This window comes from Oncorhynchus kisutch, linkage group LG18 (assembly GCF_002021735.2).
Source record: "Oncorhynchus kisutch isolate 150728-3 linkage group LG18, Okis_V2, whole genome shotgun sequence".
Classification (NCBI taxonomy): domain Eukaryota; kingdom Metazoa; phylum Chordata; class Actinopteri; order Salmoniformes; family Salmonidae; genus Oncorhynchus; species Oncorhynchus kisutch.
Window position 1 is genome coordinate 18,287,607 of NC_034191.2, and position 22,484 is coordinate 18,310,090.

Below are 22,484 nucleotides of genomic sequence, written 5' to 3' on the forward strand. Positions count from 1 at the left end.
TGATTTGCACATTTACACATAGTTCTGTTCTTTCACAATGACATGCTAATTTGAGAAGGTACAGTATGTTGTGTTTTTAAAAGTTTATATTATTTGTTTATATGAGCAAGTACTGTTACCTCTGGTCAATATACACCCATGTAAATATTCATTTAATGTATTGACCAAAGTCAATGCCTCCCATCTGCTTGGGATGCATGACGTATTTATTAAATGTATGTACAATCACATCATAATTACATTACATAATTATGCAGGCAGAAACACGTGAAGGTCATTTTACAATAAAAAAGGTTATGTCAGATGTTTCAGGGCTTCTTCTTGAATACTTGTTTGCAGACTTTGTCTTTAACATGGATGTCCTGAAAGAAAAAGAGACCACCAGAAAGACAATGAGACAATCAAATAACATATACCCCTCAAACTCAGAAGCTCTATACCCCTCAAACTCAGAAGCTCTATACCTCTCAAACTCAGAAGCTCTATACCCCTCAAACTCAGAAGCTCTATACCCCTCAAACTCAGAAGCTCTATACCTCTCAAACTCAGAAGCTCTATACCTCTCAAACTCAACTCTGGACCTCTAAGTCAGTTCCACTGCATCTTGTCAGTGTTCCCCTCTAATCAGGGACTGATTTAGACCTGGGACACCAGGCCTGTACAATTAATATGAATTAAAAAACACAAACCCACAGACACTTGGCCCTAAGTGGAATGAGTTTGACATCCCTGATATAGGGAATAGGGTGCCATTTCAGATGCAGTCTATATGTCAGGGGTAATCAACTCTTACACTACGATGTTCGGAACCTGCTGGTTTTCTGTTCTACCTGAAAATTAATTGCACACACCTGGTGATCAGTCCCTGATTAGAGGGGAACAATGAAAAGATGCAGTGGAACTGGCTTAGAGGTCCAGAGTTGAGTTTGAGAGGTATAGAGCTTCTGTTGTCTTAGGTATGAAGAATCTGTAATGTTCTGTATCTTGACGTTGAAGTCTAGGACATTTCTCTCTTTTCTCTTTATACCCCCCCCCCCCCTCCATCTTTCTCTCAGTCACCAGGTGTAGCAGGTCTCCTTCTATCCATTGCATCCAGCCACGGTTGGCCTTCTCTCCCTTCTGCACAGCCACCAACTTGTCTCCATCCCAGGTAACCAGTGTCTGAAGAACACACACACACACACACACACACATACACACACACACACACACACACACACACACACACACACACACACACACACACACACACACACACACACACACACACACACACACACACAAACAGTCAGCTTACCGTAGACACACATTTGCCCAAATTCCCCAGAGCTAAGATATCAGGTCGGTAGCATAGAGTAGACGTAGCATAATACAAATTTGGGACACTCAAATAAGTATATGTTACGTTTGGTATTGTTGCATAAGACAGAAGGTTATTAAAGGCAAAAACTAAAGGAGGGTAGTTGGTCAGGGTGGCTGAGTGGGCATATAACTTGAACGTCTGGCAAGCTAATGGCTTTGTGCTCTAAATGTTATTCATAATATATCACAAAATGCAATTTGTAACATATCATAGGAAATGGATGAAGGATATCCATAAATTAATAAATACCATACCAAATGTAACATATCATACTAATTTGAGTGTCCAGGATTTTCGTTTGCTATGTTACGTCTACCCCTTAGTCCAGGATGAAGATATGTGTGTATGTTTCCATGAAGCCAGGGTCAACAACTCACAGCAGTGCTTATGACTGTCTCTTTTATTCTAATCTGAGAGAAACGGAGTGCAGTGACAAAGTGTCTCTCTGACCGTGGTCAGAGTGGTTGTGGTCCTACCTGGACTGTCCTGTTGTCCAGTCCCTTAGTGACCTCCTCAAACTCCTCCCCAACGGTGAAGTTGACCTCGTAGTTCCTGAAGGTGCTCAAAGTTTTGGTCTCAAACTTGTCTCCATTCTGGACGATCACCTTGGTCTGGGTCAGGTGACAGGCGATCTTACGGGTGGCAAAGTCAATATCTGGAGGAAACAGTGAAACAACGTCAACATTTAAAGATGTTCTGCTCATTCCATGACACAGACTGTCCAGGTGAATCCAAGTGATAGCTATGATCCCTTATTGATGTAATTTGTCACGTATATCCTACCCACTGAATATTAAAAACTGAAATATCCTGTTTCACCGAGTCGTGGCTGAACGACGTCATTAATAATATACAGCTGGCGGGTTCTACACTCCAACGAAAGGATAGAACAGCAGCCTCTGGTAAGACACGGGGGGGGGGGGGGGTTATGCATATTTGTTAACAACAGCTAGTGCATGATATCTAAGGAATTCTCGAGGTTTTGCTCGCCTGAGGTAGAGTATATCATGATAAGCTATAGACCACACTATCTACCTAGAGAGTTTTCATCTGTATTTTTTGTAGCTGTCTACATACCACCACAGACCGTTGCTGGCACTAAAACCACACTCAATGAGCTGTATACCGCAATAGGCAAACAGGCCTAGTGGCCGGGGACTTTAATACAGGGAAACTTAAATCACTTTTACCAAATTTTTATCATCATGTTAGAGATGTGTGCAAAGCTCTCCATCGCCCTCCAGAAGGCAATTCCTGCATACAAGCAAAAAATCACCAGTGCCTCGGTCTATAAAAAAAGTGGTCAGATGAAGCAGATGCTAATCTACAGGACTGTTTTGCTCTCACAGACTGGAACATGTTCCGGGATTCTTCCGATGGCTTTGAAGAGTACACCACATCAGTCACTGGCTTTATCAATAAGTGCATCGATGACGTCATCCCCACAGTGACAATACGTACATACCCCAACCAGAAGCCATGGATTACAGGCACCATTCGCACTGAGCTAATGGCTAGAGCTTTCAAGGAGTGGGACTCTAACCCGGAAGCTTATAAAAAATCCCACTATGCCCCCCAACGAACCATCAAACAGGCAAAGCGTCAAAACAGGACTAAGATCTAATTGTACTACACGGGCTCTGACACTCGGATGTGGCAGGGCTTGCAAACTATTACAGACTGCATTGGGAAGCACAGCCAAGAGCTGCCCAGTGACACGAGCCTACCAGATGAGCTAAATAACTTATATGCTTGCTTCGAGGCAAGTAACGCTGAACAAGGCATGAGAGCATCAGCTGTTCCAGATGACTATGTGATCAATCTCTCTGCAGCCGATGTGAGTAAGACCTTTTAACAGGTCAACAGTCACAAGGCCAGATGGATTACCAGGACGTGTACTCCGAGCATGCGCTGACCAACTGGCAAGTGTCTTCACTGACCTTTTCAATCTCTCCCTGTCTGAGTGTGTAAAACCAACATGTTTCAAGCAGACCACCATAGTCCCTGTGCCCAGGAACACTAAGGTAACCTGCCTAAATGACTACCGACCCTTAGCCCTCACGTCTGTAGCCATGAAGTGCTATGAAAGGCTGGTCATGGCTCACATCAACACCATTTTCCCAGAAACCCTAGACCCACTCCAATTTGCATACTGCCCCAACAGATCCACAGATGAAGCTATCTCTATTGCACTCCACACTGCCCATTCACCCCTGGATAAAAGGAACACCTATGAGAGAATACTATTCATTGACTACAGCTCAGCGTTCACCGCCATAGTACCCTCAAAGCTCACCCTGCGACTAAACACCTCCCTCTGCAACTGGATCCTGGACTTCCTGACGGGTCGCCCCCAGGTGGTAAGTGTAGGTAACAACACATCCGCCACGCTGATCCTCAACACAGTGGCTCGTCAGGGGTGAGTGCTCAGTCCCATCCTGTACTCCCTGTTCACTCATGACTGCACGTCCAGGCACGACTCCAACACCATCATTAAGTTTGCCCATGACACAACAGTGGCAGGCCTGAACACCGACAACGACGAGACAGCCTATAGGGAGGAGGTCAGAGACCTGACTGTGTGGTGCAAGGACAACAACATCTCCCTCAATGTGATAAAGACAGGAGATGATTGTGGACTACAGGAAAAGGAGGACCGAGCACACCCCCATTCTCATCGACAGGGTTGCAGTGGAGCAGGTGGAGAGCTTCAAGTTCCTTGACGTCCACATCGCTAACAAACTAACATGGTCCAAGCACACCAAGACAGTCGTGAAGAGGGTACGACAAAATCTATTTCCCCTCAGTAGATTGAATAGATTTGGCATGGGTCCTCAGATCTTCAAAAGGTTTTACAGCTGCACCATCGAGACTGGTTGCATCACTGCCTGGTATGGAAACTGCTCGGCCTCCGACCGCAAGGCAATACAGAGGGTAGTGCGTACGGACCAGTACATCACCAGGGCCAAGCTTTCTGCCATCCAGGACCTCTATACCAGGCGTGTCAGAAGAAGGCCCTAAACATTTTCAAAGACTCCAGCTACCCTAGTCATAGACTGTTCTCTCTGCTACTGCACGGCAAGTGGTACCGGAGTGCCAAGTCTAGGTCCAAGAGGCTTCTAAACAGCTTCTACCCCCAAGCCATAAGACTCCTCGACAGCTAATGAAATGGCTACCCACACTATCCCCCCTCTACCTACATGTACATAAACTCTGCAAAAAAAGAAACATCCTCTCACTGTCAACTGTGTTCATTTTCAGCAAACTTAACATGTGTGAATATTTGTATGAACATAACAAGATTCAACAACTGAGACATAAACTGAACATGTTCCACAGACATGTGACTAACAGAAATTGAATAATATGTCCCTGAACAAAGGGGGGTGGAAAAAAATCAAAAGAAACAGTCTGTATCTGGTGTGGCCACCAGCTGCATTAAGTATTGCAGTGCATCTCCTCCTCATGGACTGCACAAGATTTGCCAGTTCTTTCTGTGAGATGTTTCCCAACTCTTCCACCAAGGCACCTGCAAGTTTCCGGACATTTCTGCGGGGAATGGCCCTAGCCCTCACCCTCCGATCCAACAGGTCCCAGATGTGCTCAATAGGATTGAGATCTGGGCTCTTCGCTGGCCATGGCAGAACACTGACATTCCTGTCTTGCAGGAAATCACGCACAGAACGAGCAGTATGGCTGGTGGCAATGTCATGCTGGAGGGTCATGTCAGGATGAGCCTGCAGGAAGGGTATCACATGAGGGAGGAGGATGTCTTCCCTGTAATGCACAGCGTTGAGGCTCAGTCCGATGATACTGTGACACACTGCCCAGACCATGACGGACCCTCCACCTCCAAATCGATCCCGCTCCAGAGTACAGGTCTCGGTGTAATGCTCATTCCTTCGACGATAAATGCGATTCCGACCATCACCCCTGGTGAGACAAAACCGCAACTCGTCAGTGAAGAGCACGTTTTGCCAGTCCTGTCTGGTCCAGCGACGGTGGGTTTGTGCCCATAGACGATGTTGTTGCCAGTGAAGTCTGGTGAGGACCTGCCTTACAACAGGCCTACAAGCCCTCAGTCCAGCCTCTCTCAGCCTATTGCAGACAATCTGAGCACTGATGGAGGGATTGTACATTCCTGGTGTGACTCGGGCAGTTGTTGTTGCCATCCTGTACCTGTCCCGCAGGTGTGATGTTCGGATGTACCAATCCTGTGCACATGGTCTGCTACTGCGAGGATGATCAGCTGTCCATCCTGTCTCCCTGTAGCGCTGTCTTGTGCATCTCACAGTACGGGCATTGTAATTTATTGCCCTGGCCACATCTGCAGTCCTCATGCCTCCTTGCAGCATGCCTAAGGCATGTTCACGCAGATGAGCAGGGACCCTGGGCATCTTTCTTTTGGTGTTTTTCCTCGACACAGGTGTCCCAGCACATTGACTCTGTACTGCTACCCCCTGTATATAGCCCCGCTATTGTTATTTTCTGTTGCTCTTTAATTATTTGCTATTCTTATCTCTTCCCTCTTCACCATCTCTCTCTGCATGTCTGTATCGCTGCTATTTTCCAACAGACATTAGAAGAACAGCTTACCAATGGCCTTCATGATATCCTCAAAATTCTCGTTGGTGACCATCACCCATTGTCCATTGAAGTCTGCAGGCATCTTGGCACCGGCTGGGTTTGTGCTACTGTATATGCCCTGTATATGTCTATGGGGATTTTTCTCACACGCAAACACAATGCAAGAGGTAGATTCTATTGGCCCAACCCTTTATATACAGCCTGTTTACGTGTGGAATTAAGGGGCAGGGTTCGCCTGATTACACTCTATGTCTTTGAAAGAGAAGGGGCGTGTGTGTGTGTCAAGTGTGGAGGCATCTCACAGTACGGGCATTGTAATTTATTGCCCTGGCCACATCTGCAGTCCTCATGCCTCCTTGCAGCATGCCCAAGGCACGTTTACGCAGTTGAGCAGGGACCCTGGGCATCTTTCTTTTGGTGTTTTTCAGAGTCAGTAGAAAGGCCTCTTTACTGTCCTAAGTTTTCATAACTGTGACCTTAATTGCCTACCGTCTATAAGCTGTTAGTGTCTTAATGACCGTTCCACAGGTGCATGTTCATTAATTGTTTATGGTTCATTGAACAAGCATGGGAAACAGTGTTTAAACCCTTTAGAATGAAGATCTGGGAAGTTATTTGGATTTTTGCGAATTATCTTTGAAAGACAGGGTCCTGAAAAAGGGACGTTTCTTTTTTTGTTGAATTTATTACCTCAATTACCTCGACACTGGTGTCCCAGCACATTGACTCTGCACTGCTACCCCCCCTGTATACAGCCCCACTATTGTTATTTACTGTTGCTCTTTAATTATTTGTTATTCTTATCTCTTCATTTTTTAAAGTATTTTCTTAAAACTGCATTGTTGTTTAAGGGCATGTATGTAAGCATTTGACTGTAAGGTCTACACCTGATGTGCATGTGACAAATACATTTTTATTTAATTTGTTCAATCCACTTCAATCAGTATAGATGAAGGGGAGGAGACAAGTTAAAGATGGATGTTTAAGCCTTGAGACCATTGAGACAGGGATTGTGTCTGTGTGCCATTCAGAGGGTGAATGGGCAAGACAACATATTGAAGTGCCTTTGAACAGGATATGGTAGTAGGTGCCAGGCACACTGGTGTGTCAAGAAATGCAACACTGCTGGGTTTTTCCGGATCAACAGTTTCCCGTGTGTATCAAGAATGGTCCACCACCCAAAGAACATCCTGCCAACTGGACTCAACTGTGGGAAGCATTGGAGTCAACATGGGCCAGCACCCTGTGGAATGCTTTCGACACCTTGTAGAGTCCATGCCCTGACAAATTGAGGCATTTCTGAGGGCAACATGGGGTGCAACTCAATATTAGAAAAGTGTTTCTAATATGTTGTACACTCAGGATAAGTATCAAGCATGTTTTCATATAGATTCTGTTCACCTTGGTTGGTTGAACAGACAACTTGGTTGTGTGTATAGTATACTTTTTATTGTGTTCCCTTGTGCATAAGCCACCAGTCCTCCTCTTCAGTTATGAGACTGCAGCTCAAGTCCTAGAATTACTATTCCACTCAAAACAGCTCTGTTGACAATATAATTTACTGTTTAAAAATAGCACTGTACCAGAAATAGAGCTAAATAAGGTAAACTGTGAGCCTGCAAAAGTGCCCGCCTCTTTCATTTTGATATTCATATTGCATTGGCCACAAAGTGCAAATTCAATTTCTACCTCAATTCCCATCTCTCTTTTTGATGAGGCCCTTTTATTTACCCATCCAAATATTTTTCTTCCTCCCTCTATTTCCATATGGGTGTAATTTTCGATCCGCTCATGGAAATGAGAGAGCGGCACGGAATGAGACGCCTTGGATTGTTTGTTTTGGGGGATTTTTCTGGGTTGAGCGGGAGAGACTTATGAATTGCAGATAAAGTCGTGAATAATAAAAGACTTGGGGTTGATCAACGCCATGCTGAATGGATGGATGGATGGGGGCCTTCGCTTGCCAGTGACATGCAGATGCCGCTTGGCAGAGCTCGGGAGGGGAATGGGAATGGGGAGGATGTTAAATGTGGAAAAGAGTAAATCTATATTTATTCAACGTGGTAACAAGCAGGACCCATTCACACAAACAGTCAAGGTTAAGTCGCCATGACAGCAGCTCAGTAAGTAAATGAAGCAGCACTAGAGAATCCTTTCACTCTCTCGCCCTCTCTTTCAATCTCTCTTCCTCTCTCCCTCACACACTCTCACTGTCTATCACAATCTCAATAACTAACACACTTAAATAGTCTTTACACAAACGTTATCTCCGACATCCCCCTCTCAATCAGACACACTCTTGCACACAAACCCAATGACATATGCACACAGGCACACACACATGCACACACACGACACACTCTTTCTCTATCAATTCCCTCTCTCTTCTTCACCCCTTCCCTCCCTCCCTCTCCACCATCTCTCTCTGCATGTCTGAATCTCTGCTATTGTCCAACAGACATTAGAAGAACAGCTTACCAATGGCCTTCATGATATCCTCAAAATTCTCGTTGGTGACCATCACCCATTGTCCATTGAAGTCTGCAGGCATCTTGGCACCGGCTGGGTTTGTGCTACTGTATATGCCCTGTATATGTCTATGGGTTTTTTCTCACACGCAAACACAATGCAAGAGGTAGATTCTATTGGCCCAACCCTTTATATACAGCCTGTTTACGTGTGGAATTAAGGGGCAGGGTTCGCCTGATTACACTCTATTTCTTTGAAAGAGAAGGGGCGTGTGTGTGTGTGTGTGTGTGTGTGTGTGTGTGTGTGTGTGTGTGTGTGTGTCAAGTGTGGAGGCACTTAGCATCAGCTAACCCACTGACTCTTAACAGGCTAGCCGGATCACTTGTTCATTGTATTGATGCAGAAAGGAAACAAGATGGAGAGCACCAGCTAGAGCAATGATATCCTAGTTCCACTGTCACCTGTAAACACAGACACTGAAAAGCAATGCTGAGGAGAAGGTCAGAAAGTCATTTTTCTCTTCTGAAACAAGAAAAGGTTTCCAGTTCAAACACAGAATACACTGAGTGCACATTTGACTATTTTCTTCATGTTAAGTCAAAGCAACACACTGGCATTTGCATTTAACCTGCAATCTAGCCTGGTTGCCAGATGTGTTCGTGCTTTAGCTAACTCCTATGATTTAGCTAAGGGAAACTGGCTAGGGATGGGATTAAAACAAACAGATAACTGTGCAACGTGTCTGTAAAATGTATAGAGTATGTATAAACTGGAAGTAGAAGCCTAAGTGTTGTTGTCCATTAGTTTACTCCAATTAGGGGAGGGGTGGTTAGGGTTAGAGGAACATAATAAAGGAAAATATGTTTTACAAAAACATATATGTTGAAGGGAAATGATGCAGACAATTACATTGATGGAATCTACAATCTATCTGCACTACTAAAGATTATCTACCCCTGAAAATATTAATCAATAAAACATAAATACATTTGGGAAACTGATCTGGCAACCAGGCTAGATGCAATCTGCAGGGGAAGTGGAAACCCTTTCTGTACACTTCCACCAGTTCTGCATATTTGCCAATTACCTCTGTAGCTATAAATGGTTTGTAGTTGTATTTGCTTTGACTTCAACTCTTCCTAATGAATTACAATAACCTACCGTATTTCTGACTTGAAATCCTTTGTCATGATTAATGCCAATGTCAATTTGATTTGTGATTGAGAGATTATCTGTGTGTGTGTGTGTGTGTGTGTGAGAGAGAGAGAGAGAGAGAGAGAGAGGGGGGGTTAGAAAGGAAGAGAGAGAGAGAGAGAGGGGGGGGGGTAGAAAGGAAGAGAGAGAGAGAGAGGAAGAGAGAGAGAGAGAGAGAGAGAGAGAGAGAGAGAGAGAGAGAGAGATGCAGGGTACAGTGAAAATGTTAGGCTTCAACATGCAGGACTAAGTTAAATAAAATAATGAAAATGGTCATAAAAACAACAACAATAGAAATAGCACTATATGCATCATAACAACTGTAGCAGTAATGAATAAATACATGTCCATTGGGGTGGAGTAAAGACTGTTGAGGGGGTGGAGACAGAATAAAGACTGTTGAGGGGGTGAAGACAGAATAAAGACGGTTGAGGGGGTGAAGGCAGAATAAAGACTGTTGAGGGGGTGGAGACAGAGTAATGACTGTTGAGGGGGTGAAGACAGAATAAAGACTGTTGAGAGGGTGGAGACAGAGTAATGACGGTTGAGGGGTGAAGACAGAATAAAGACGGTTGAGGGGGTGAAGGCAGAATAAAGACTGTTGAGGGGGTGGAGACAGAGTAATGACTGTTGAGGGGGTGAAGACAGAATAAAGATGGTTGAGGGGGTGGAGACAGAGTAATGACTGTTGAGGGGGTGAAGACAGAATAAAGATGGTTGAGGGGGTGAAGGCAGAATAAAGATGGTTGAGGGGTGAAGGCAGAATAAAGACTGTTGAGGGGGTGGAGACAGAATAAAGATGGTTGAGGGGTGAAGGCAGAATAAAGACTGTTGAGGGGGTGGAGACAGAGTAAAGACTGTTGAGGGGGTGAAGGCAGAATAAAGACTGTTGAGGGGGTGGAGACAGAATAAAGACGGTTGAGGGGTGAAGGCAGAATAAAGACTGTTGAGGGGGTGGAGACAGAGTAAAGATTGTTGAGGGGGTGGAGACAGAATAAAGACTGTTGAGGGGGTGGAGACAGAATAAAGACTGTTGAGGGGTGAAGGCAGAATAAAGACTGTTGAGGGGGTGGAGACAGAGTAAAGACTGTTGAGGGGGTGAAGACAGAATAAAGACAGTTGAGGGGGGTGGAGACAGAATAAAGACTGTTGAGGGGGTGGAGACAGAGTAAAGACTGTTGAGGGGGTGGAGACAGAGTAAAGACTGTTGAGGAGTCATGATTAATGCCAATGTCAATTTGATTTGTGTGTGTGAGAGAGAGAGAGAGAGAGAGAGAGAGAGAGAGAGAGAGAGAGAGAGAGAGAGAGAGAGAGAGAGAATTACTTTGTTATCAGCCCTATGTGATGGCCCCATAATCAATGGAGATAGGAACAGGGGGGAGACAGAGAGGCAGAGAGAGATAGGGACAGAGATAGGGACAGAGAGGGACACGCAGACAGAGAGAGAGAGGAAGTGAACATGAGAGGGGTATACAGAATTCAACCTCTCTTAAGGTCTAAAACAAAGACAAAATAATAATTGCCTGTAACGTTCAAACCTAAAGCATATGAAGAAATTGTTGCATGGTGTGTTTACAGTAGTGTGCATGATGTTTCTGCCATGGTCTGTTTACAATAGTGTGCATGAAGTTTCTGCCATGGTATGTTTACAATAGTGTGCATGATGTTTCTGCCATGGTATGTTTAGAGTAATGTGCATGATGATTCTGCCTTGGTATATTTACAGTAATGTGCATGATGTTTCTGCCATGATATGTGTAGAGTAATGTGCATGATGATTTTGCCTTGGTATATTTACAGTAATGTGCATGATGTTTCTGCCATGATATGTTTACAGTAATGTGCCTGATGTTTCTGCCATGTTGTGTTTACAGTAATGTGCATGGTATGTTTACAGTAATGTGCATGATGTTTCTGACATGATAGGTTACACTAAAATACATGATGTTTCTGCCATGGTGTGTTTACAGTAATGTGCATGGTATGTTTACAGTAATGTGCATGATGTTTCTGCCATGGTGTGTTTACAGTAATGTGCATGGTATGTTTACAGTAATGTGCATGATGTTTCTGACATGATAGGTTTACACTAAAATGCATGATGTTTCTGCCATGGTATGTTTGCAGGAATGTGCATGATGTTTCTGCCTTGGTATATTTATGGTAATGTGCATGATGTTTCTGCCATGGTATGTTTACAGTAATGTGCTTATTATGTTGACAGTAATATGCATGATGTTTCCATTGCATTTGTACAGTAAAGTGCATGATGTTCACAGTAATATGCATGATGTTTCTGCCATGGTATGTTTAGAGTAATGTGCATGATGATTCTGCCTTGGTATATTTACAGTAATGTGCATGATGTTTCTGCCATGATATGTATAGAGTAATGTGCATGATGATTTTGCCTTGGTATATTTACAGTAATGTGCATGATGTTTCTGCCATGATATGTTTACAGTAATGTGCCTGATGTTTCTGCCATGTTGTGTTTACAGTAATGTGCATGGTATGTTTACAGTAATGTGCATGATGTTTCTGACATGATAGGTTTACACTAAAATGCATGATGTTTCAGCCATGGTGTGTTTACAGTAATGTGCATGGTATGTTTACAGTAATGTGCATGATGTTTCTGACATGATAGGTTTACGCTAAAATGCATGATGTTTCTGCCATGGTATGTTTGCAGGAATGTGCATGATGTTTCTGCTTTGGTATATTTATGGTAATGTGCATGATGTTTCTGCCATGGTATGTTTACAGTAATGTGCTTATTATGTTTACAGTAATGTGCATGATGTTTCCATTGCATTTGTACAGTAAAGTGCATGATGTTCACAGTAATATGCATGATGTTTCTGCCATGGTATGTTTAGAGTAATGTGCATGATGATTCTGCCTTGGTATATTTACAGTAATGTGCATGATGTTTCTGCCATGATATGTGTAGAGTAATGTGCATGATGATTTTGCCTTGGTATATTTACAGTAATGTGCATGATGTTTCTGCCTTGGTATATTTACAGTAATGTGCATGATGCTTCTGCCATGATATGTTTACAGTAATGTGCCTGATGTTTCTGCCATGTTGTGTTTACAGTAATGTGCATGGTATGTTTACAGTAATGTGCATGATGTTTCTGCCATGGTGTGTTTACAGTAATGTGCATGGTATGTTTACAGTAATGTGCATGATGTTTCTGCCATGATATGTTTACAGTAATGTGCCTGATGTTTCTGCCATGTTGTGTTTACAGTAATGTGCATGGTATGTTTACAGTAATGTGCATGATGTTTCTGACATGAAAGGTTTACACTAAAATGCATGATGTTTCTGCCATGGTATGTTTAGAGTAATGTGCATGATGTTTCTGCCGTGGTATGTTTGCAGTAATGTGCATGATGTTTCTGCCATGGTATGTGTACATTAATGTGCATGGTGTTTCTGACATGATATGTTACCGTAATGTGCGTGATGTTTCTTCCATGGTATGTTTACAGTAATGTGCATATTATGCTTACAGTATTGTGCAAGATGTTTCCATTGCATTTTTACAGTAATGTGCATGATGTTTTCATTGCATGTTTACAGTAATGTGCATGATGTTTTTGCCATGGTATGCTTACAGTAATTTGTATGTTATGTTTACTGTAATGTTCATGATATTTCCATAATATGTTTACAGTAATGTGCATGATGTTTCTGCCTTGGCCCATAGTCATTTAATATTAATAATGTGAACTTGAGCTCATAAACAGTGCATTAAGACAATAGATAATGCATGAGCTTGGTGTAGGGTGAACCTAGCCACAATCCTATTCCATAAATACACACAACCAACAACAGCTGAACAACGGCTCTGCATAGATTGTGTTGTATGTACTGTGCTCCTGACTGCACAATTCATTTACCTGCGGGGACAATAAAGTTGTAACTGAATTCAAATTGAAATGGTGCAGTTACTTAGAACCAGAGATTATTGCATTTGTATCACATCAAAATAACAGTTTGACAGTTTGACTGTGTACTGTCTGCTTCCAACTCACACCAACAAACATATAGATCCCCTGAACGCAGCTCACTCTCCAGATTACTGATTACTTTGTTATCAGCCCTATGTGATGGCCCCATAATCAATGGAGATAGGAACAGGGGGGAGACAGATAGGCAGGGAGATAGGGACAGAGATAGGGACAGAGAGCGGGACAGAGAGGGACACGCAGACAGAGAGAGAGAGAGAGACATTGAGAGAGAGGAAGTGAACATGAGAGGGGGTATACATAATTCAACCTCTCTTAAGGTCTAAAACAAAGACAAAAGAATAATATGCCTGTATCTTTCAAACCTAAAGCATATGAAGAACGTGTTGCATGGTGTGTTTACAGTAGTGTGCATGATGTTTCTGCCATGGTATGTTTACAGTAGTGTGCATGAAGTTTCTGCCATGGTATGTTTACAGTAATATGCATGATGTTTCTGACATGATATGTTTACACTAATATGCATGATGTTTCTGCAATGGTATGTTTAGAGTAATGTGCATGATGTTTCTGCCATGGTATGTGTACAGTAATGTGCATGGTGTGTTTAGAGTAATGTGCATGATGTTTCTGCCATGATATGTTACTGTAATGTGCATGGTGTTTCTGCCATGGTGTGTTTACAGTAATATGCATATTATGTTTACAGTAATGTGCAAGATGTTACCATTACACTTTTACAGTAATGTGCATGATGTTTTTGCCATGGTATGCTTACAGTAATTTGTATGTTATGTTTACTGTAATGTTCATGATATTTCCATAATATGTTTACAGTAATGTGCATGATGTTTCTGCCTTGGCCCATAGTCATTTAATATTCCTAATGTGAACTTGAGCTCATAAACAGTGCATTAAGACAATAGATAATGCATGAGCTTGGTGTAGGGTGAACCTAGCCACAATCCTATTCCATAAATACAAAATCCTATTCCACAAATATACAATTCCATAAATCCACAATCCTATTCCATAAATCCTATTCCATATTGCAACCAACAGCAGTTGAACAACGGCTCTGCATAGATTGTGTTGTATGTACTGTGCTCCTGACTGCACAATTAATTTACCTGCGGGGACAATAAAGTTGTAACTGAATTCAAATTGAAATGGTGCAGTTACTTAGAACCAGAGATTATTGCATTTGTATCACATCAAAATAACAGTTTGACAGTTTGACTGTGTACTGTCTGCTTCCAACTCACACCCACAAACACATAGATCCCCTGAATGCAGCTCACTCTCCAGATCCCAATCACCTGAATTCTAATCACCTGTTCACACACCTGTATGCCATTATCACACACTATTTAGTTAAGTTCTTTGCACCCTATCACTGTGAGGTGTTGTTTGTTTGTGACACATAGCTTTTGGAGCACTGGGTTTCCTGTGAGTTACTCATCCTGTGTATGATAGTTTTGGCCAGCCTCACTAATGACACCTTTTGCCTAGTCCCTGCCTGTACTTTAGCCTATCAGATTTCCTGTTATCTACCTATTGCTTGATCTCCCGGGCTACGTTACTAGCCTTTTCCCTGTCTGTACTGTTGTCCTTTTGGACCCCCTGTGTATGACCTTCTGCCTGCCCCTGGACCCAGCTACCTGCCTCCTCCTGTGTTTGACCTTCTGCCTGCCCATGGACCCAGCTACCTGCCTCCTCCTGTGTATGACCTTCTGCCTGCCCCTGGACCTAGCCACCTGCCTCCTCCTGTGTATGACCTTCTGCCTGCCCATGGACCCAGCTACCTGCCTCCTCCTGTGTATGACCTTCTGCCTGCCCCTGGACCTAGCCACCTGCCTCCTCCTGTGCTCCTTTGCAATAAACACCTGCACTTGAAACCAGCTCTCTGTCTCCCCTCGTGTTCATTACAGACTGTGATGTGAATTGACCACTTGAGTTGCTTTGAAGGGGTCAAAGGTCGATGTCTGAAATTTATCATCCCTCCGATAAGATTAAAATAACACTTATCATCTGAACTGTCACCCCAGCATTGACATGCAACTTAGTAAAGTGTCACGGAACTGTTTGTATGCAACTGAGTACTAAAACTAGTTCTGATTGAGTAGCCTAGCTCTTCCCTCGTTCTGCTTTATTTCCAAACTACAAGCCTGGAGAATACCCATCCAAGTAACACTCTACTGCACATCGTTGCTCAAGGGCAACAGAATATTTTCTATTGGCGAGGAGCCTAATCGAGCAGTTGGAATCATACCCTTTAATAGTGAGGACAGTGGGTTTGGGGACAGTGGGTTTGAGGACAGTGGGTTTGGGGACAGTGGGTTTGAGGACAGTGGGTTTGGGGACAGTGGGTTTGGTGACAGTGGGTTTGGGGACAGTGGGTTTGAGGACAGTGGGTTTGGTGACAGTGGGTTTGGGGACAGTGGGTTTGAGGACAGTGGGTTTGGGGACAGTGGGTTTGGTGACAGTGGGTTTGGTGACAGTGGGTTTGGGGACAGTGGGTTTGAGGACAGTGGGTTTGGTGACAGTGGGTTTGGGGACAGTGGGTTTGGGGACAGTGGGTTTGGGGGCAGTGGGTATGGTGACAGTGGGTTTAGTGACAGTGGGTTTGAGGACAGTGGGTTTGGGGACAGTGGGTTTGAGGACAGTGGGTTTGGTGACAGTGGGTTTGGGGACAGTGGGTTTGAGGACAGTGGGTTTGGGGACAGTGGGTTTGAGGACAGTGGGTTTGGGGACAGTGGGTTTGAGGACAGTGGGTTTGGGGACAGTGGGTTTGGGGACAGTGGGTTTGGTGACAGTGGGTTTGGGGACAGTGGGTTTGAGGACAGTGGGTTTGGGGACAGTGGGTTTGGTGACAGTGGGTTTGGGGACAGTGGGTTTGAGGACAGTGGGTTTGGGGACAGTGGGTTTGGTGACAGTGTGTTTGGGGACAGTGGGTTTGAGGACAGTGGGTTTGGGGACAGTGGGTATGGTGACAGTGGGTTTGGTGACAGTGGGTTTGGGGACAGTGGGTTTGAGGACAGTGGGTTTGGGGACAGTGGGTTTGGTGACAGTGTGTTTGGGGACAGTGGGTTTGAGGACAGTGGGTTTGGGGACAGTGGGTTTGGGGACAGTGGGTATGGTGACAGTGGGTATGGTGACAGTGGGTTTGAGGACAGTGAAAAAGAAGGCTTGTTTCTACTGTTTCACTTAATAAATGTTCTGAAAATATTTGTATTATTTGTTTTCCTTCGTGTTCTAGAACCTTTATGGCACAGCAATGCCCTGAGACAACCCAAAAAGATTCTGACTGTGGGGGGGGGGGGGGGGGTAAAAGTTTGTTTTTATTATTGATACATTATCAGAGCATAAATCTTCCCAAATGCAGTAGAGGGTTCATATTAATTAGGTGGGTGATTTATGTTTTCCTAATTCACACATGTACAATTGTGTGTCGGTACATGTGTGAAGAGACACCCTCAGAGAGTGGGGTCATAGCAAGGGTCTGACCATGGAGCAATTAGGCTTAAGTGACAGATTTTTCACCATTTCAGCTCAGGGAGTCAAACTAGCAAACCTTTGGTTACTACCCCAACACCCTATTCACTAGGCTACCTGCTAGCCATAGAGTATCCTGTGCAATAGCCCCCTTCTTTTTGTTATTGACTTGGCTCACCAGCAACTTCAATGCCAAACATTGTTCCATATTTTAACCACACGATGGAGGTATTGTAACATGAAAAACAAAACATTTTTATTTCTATACGTATGCTCTTCCCATGATCAGACTTTCCATCTCTCTGTCTCTCCCTTCAGCCCACTCTACATCCTCATGGTCTAACACAGGAGTCTGTTTTATAACCCATCTAATGGACTGCGTGCAAATTTCATATATAAAATATCCCCATAGTCTAGTAAAGGCAAAAATGTACTTGATACTAGCCTCCTTCTGGCTTCAAAAGAAAAACAGGCCTTATTCCTATAAAAAAATCCCAATTTCAGCTTCAATGTTTTTGTAAGTTGTTGAATATGCAATTTAAAAGAGAGGCCGTCATCAATTAAAATTCCAAGATATTTATAAGAGATTACAGTCTCAATCTCAATGCCCTGACAGGTCATAATAGGTGAAAAGTTCAGAGGTCTATTTCTTGCTTTAGAAAACACCATTAGTTTAGTTTTGTCAGCATTGAGGATAAGCTTCAATTGACACAAGGTATGTTGAACAGTATAAAAAGCAGTTTGCAAGTTCTGGAAAGCTTTTGTAAGAGATGAGGCACAACAGTAAATAACAGTATCATCAGCATAAAAATGAAGTTGCGCATTTTGGACATTTTGGTCTAAATTATTTATATAAATAGTGAATAAGAGAAGAGCAAATACAGATTCTTGGGGCACACCATTAAAGACAGACAATATAACAGACATAAACCCATCAAATTGAGTTCAATGAGTTATACTAGACAGATAGTTAGCAAACCATGCAATTGCATGAGAGATCAATAAAAAGTGAGACACAGTGCTGTTTTTTGTCAAGGGCTTCAGTGATAACATTTAAAACCTTCATGCTGCTGTAATTGTGCTATGCTTCTTCCTGAAGCCCGATTGGTACATTGATAAAATACAGTTAGTAAATAAAAACTATTTTAGCTGTTCACTCTCAAGGGTTTCAAGTATTTTCACCAGAGGTGACAGCTTTGAGATTGGCCTATAATTATTTAAAAGAGTTGGATCTCCCCCTTTTAAAAGTGGTAGGACATCCTTAGATCAGAGAAAGCCTGCAGGTCCTGATCTTTTGGATGCCTGCTTTTTAAATCTGGCAGCTGATTTCCAGATCTTTGGAATTTCATTACATTCCAGGGTTATATTGAACAAATATGTAAGTGGCTCATCTATGAAATCAGCTGCCAGATATAAAAAGCAGGGATAGGTTAGACAGGTTGTATGTATCTGATCACTACTGTAGTAGGGTTGGAAGGTTAGACAGGTTGTATGTATCTGATAACTACTGTAGTAGGGTTGGAAGGTTAGACAGGTTGTATGTATCTGATCACTACTGTAGTAGGTTTGGAAGGTTAGATTATGTTGTGTCTTTGGCTATCCCATAACTCATATTCAAACATTTAAATTGAACAACAATTACATGTGAATCCAATAACTCTGATGTGTAGACTTTCCACTGTAGAGTTTATGTCATTTTATCATTGATGAGAATGTCTCAGGTGACAACCGAACTGACATCATATTCATTAAGTACCATATGTTCAATTGTTCGGATTACCAGAATATAGTTCATTTCCCCCCACCTACTGATGTTCCCAGAATCTCTATGTTAACCAAGGGTTTTGCAAATGTAACATCCGTAGGGTAGAGAGAGGAAAAAGGGGGGAAGAGGTATTTATGACTGTCATAAACCTACCCCCCAGGCCAACGTCATGACAACAGGTTGTACAGTGCCTTGCGAAAGTATTCGGCCCCCTTGAACTTTGCGACCTTTTGCCACATTTCAGGCTTCAAACATAAAGATGTAAAACTGTATTTTTTTGTGAAGAATCAACAACAAGTGGGACACAATCATGAAGTGGAGCGACATTTATTGGATATTTCAAACTTTTTTAACAAGTCAAAAACTGAAAAATTGGGCGTGCAAAATTATTCAGCCCCTTTACTTTCAGTGCAGCAAACTCTCTCCAGAAGTTCAGTGAGGATCTCTGAATGATCCAATGTTGACCTAAATGACTAATGATGATAAATACAATCCACCTGTGTGTAATCAAGTCTCCGTATAAATGCACCTGCACTGTGATAGTCTCAGAGGTCCGTTAAAAGCGCAGAGAGCATCATGAAGAACAAGGAACACACCAGGCAGGTCCGAGATACTGTTGTGAAGAAGTTTAAAGCCGGATTTGGATACAAAAAGATTTCCCAAGCATTAAACATCCCAAGGAGCACTGTGCAAGCGATAATATTGAAATGGAAGGAGTATCAAACCACTGCAAATCTACCAAGACCTGGCCGTCCCTCTAAACTTTCAGCTCATACAAGGAGAAGACTGATCAGAGATGCAGCCAAGAGGCCCATGATCACTCTGGATGAACTGCAGAGATCTACAGCTGAGGTGGGAGACTCTGTCCATAGGACAACAATCAGTCGTATATTGCACAAATCTGGCCTTTATGGAAGAGTGGCAAGAAGAAAGCCATTTCTTAAAGATATCCATAAAAAGTGTCGTTTAAAGTTTGCCACAAGCCACCTGGGAGACACACCAAACATGTGGAAGAAGGTGCTCTGGTCAGATGAAACCAAAATTGAACTTTCTGGCAACAAAGCAAAACGTTATGTTTGGCGTAAAAGCAACACAGCTCATCACCCTGAACACCCCATCCCCACTGTCAAACATGGTGGTGGCAGCATCATGGTTTGGGCCTGCTTTTCTTCAGCAGGGACAGGGAAGATGGTTAAAATTGATGGGAAGATGGATGGAGCCAAATACAGGACCATTCTGGAAGAAAACCTGATGGAGTCTGCAAAAGACCTGAGACTGGGACGGAGATTTGTCTTCCAACAAGACAATGATCCAAAACATAAAGCAAAATCTACAATGGAATGGTTCAAAAATAAACATATCCAGGTGTTAGAATGGCCAAGTCAAAGTCCAGACCTGAGTCTAATCGAGAATCTGTGGAAAGAACTGAAAACTGCTGTTCACAAATGCTCTCCATCCAACCTCACTGAGCTCGAGCTGTTTTGCAAGGAGGAATGGGAAAAAATTTCAGTCTCTTGATGTGCAAAACTGATAGAGACATACCCCAAGCGACTTACAGCTGTAATCGCAGAAAAAGGTGGCGCTACAAAGTATTAACTTAAGGGGGCTGAATAATTTTGCACGCCCAATTTTTCAGTTTTTGATTTGTTAAACAAGTTTGAAATATCCAATAAATGTCGTTCCACTTCATGATTGTGTCCCACTTGTTGTTGATTCTTCACAAAAAAATACAGTTTTATATCTTTATGTTTGAAGCCTGAAATGTGGCAAAAGGTCGCAAAGTTCAAGGGGGCCAAATACTTTCGCAAGGCACTGTATGTATCTGATCACTACTGTAGAGGGGTTGGAAGGTTAGACAGGTTGTATGTATCTGATCACTACTGTAGAGGGGTTGGAAGGTTAGACACGTTGTATGTATCTGATCACTACTGTAGAGGGGTTGGAAGGTTAGACACGTTGTATGTATCTGATCACTACTTTAGTAGGGTTGGAAGGTTAGACAGGTTGTATGTATCTGATCACTACTTTAGTAGGGTTGGAAGGTGTGACATCACTCCTGTGGGTTTCTCTGATCACCATAATGTGCCTGTTGATATTAACTTGTCCTGTCCATGAAGCTCATCACCTTGTTGGTACTTTAATGTTAAATTGTTACTTGATGTCATGTTTTGTGAAAAATGTTGTTTTGTAAAAAACTGGAGGGTTACTAAATGGAATTTTGAGTCCATCAGACAATGGTGGGAGGTTGGGAAGGCCCAAATACAAGTGTTTTGTCAACAGTATACTGCTCTCTCATATTGAAGTTAAAGAGACTATCAGGGCCCTTGAACAGGACATCAAATCTATTGAATTGATGTTGCTCAGTCAGAATGACCCCGGACTAGTCAAGAACTTACAGAGACATGAACTGAGGTCGTTTCTACATGTAAGAGTGAAGGGTGCCTTGATTAGGTCTCGCTTTGCTACCCCAAGGATATGGATGCTCCTAGCACTTTTTTAATATAACCTAGGGCAGTCGACATTGCAACGCCATCGTCTCCCTGAAGGTGACCACGGATGACAGTGATTGAAATGCGCCAACATGCCGTGGATTTCTACTCTGCCCTCTATAAGGAAGAGGTTTGTGCTTCTCTGTGTACTGAACAGTTGTGACATGGACTTTCTCAATTGGGACCTGAGCAGAGAGCTGCTTTGTACTGACATTACCCTGCAGGAGCTGTCCACAACAGTTATGCAGCTCTCACCAGGCCGAGCCCCTGGCATCAATGGTTTACCATCTGAGTTCTATAAGCGCTTTTGGGGTTCTATTGGGGGGATTTTTATGAAGTGGTCTGTGAATCTATTCATGAGGGTTCTCTTCCTGTATCCTGTCAACGTGCTGTGCTTTTATTGTTGCCAAAAAATTGGTGACCTGTTGCATTGCTGTGTGCAGAATATAAAATTGTATCTAAATGTCTCTCAAACAGGTTGAAGAATATCTGGGGCTGTTAGTCCACAAGGACCAGTCTTACTGTGTACCTGACCACACTATTGTTGATGTTTCTAATAATGTTCTAGCCATTTGTAAACTGTCTGATGTGAATGTTGGTTTAATTTATTTGGATCAGGAGAAGGCCTATGACCATGTGGACCACCGGTACTTGTTCGTAACAATGAAGGCCTTTGGGTTTGGGGATGTTTTTTGTCTTGGATGATTTTACTGTATGCTGGGGCCTCATGTATGGTGAAGGTGGGGGTTGGTTAGAGTTTCCCCATCCCCGTCCAAAGGGGTATCAGGCAGGGATGCCCAATTTCAGGACAGTTATATAGTCTGGCAATTGAACCAATGCTTTTTTTTAAATAGCAAGGCTTACTGGTTTCTCTGTGACAGGGGTAATGAAGGGTTCCATGATAGCACTGTCTGTGTTTGCAGATGATGTGACAGTTTTTATTACAGGCCTCTCTCATCTTTTTAAGTGGGAGAATTTGCACAATTGGTGGCTGACTAAATACTTTTTTGTCCCACTGTATATACAGTGTTGCAACGATGTACAAATGGTTAAAAGGGTACACAAGGGAAAATAAATAAGCATACATATGGGTTGTATTTACAATGGTGTTTGTTGTTCACTGGTTGCCCTGTTC

General features: G+C 43.0%; 2 protein-coding genes across 3 annotated transcripts in view; both read right to left on the reverse strand.

Annotated features, from left to right (window-relative positions):
* Window positions 1–151: 151 nt before the first annotated feature.
* Window positions 152–8,592, reverse strand: LOC109909704 (retinol-binding protein 2). Of its 2 annotated transcripts, none has more exons than XM_020508714.2 (4): window positions 8,429–8,592; window positions 1,840–2,018; window positions 1,060–1,161; window positions 152–362 (listed from the first exon to the last, which is right to left on the reverse strand). In XM_020508714.2, exons 1-4 carry the CDS (start codon window positions 8,499–8,501, stop codon window positions 309–311), a joined length of 408 nt encoding a protein of 135 aa, XP_020364303.2. In that variant the 5' UTR covers window positions 8,502–8,592; the 3' UTR covers window positions 152–308. The 2 variants fall into 2 exon arrangements, with proteins under 2 accessions (XP_020364303.2, XP_020364302.1); XM_020508713.2 differs by lacking the exon at window positions 8,429–8,592 and adding an exon at window positions 5,960–6,115.
* A 5,323-nt stretch (window positions 8,593–13,915) lies between these two features.
* The window catches only part of LOC116354790 (repetitive proline-rich cell wall protein 2-like), a 56,358-nt gene continuing 47,789 nt past the window's right edge, over window positions 13,916–22,484 (reverse strand). The window contains exons 2-3 of the mRNA XM_031796334.1: window positions 15,873–16,795; window positions 13,916–13,922 (exon numbers count right to left, since the gene is read on the reverse strand). Of these exons, the coding sequence (XP_031652194.1) occupies window positions 13,916–13,922; window positions 15,873–16,795 (930 nt within the window). The remainder of the gene's footprint in view (window positions 13,923–15,872; window positions 16,796–22,484) is intronic.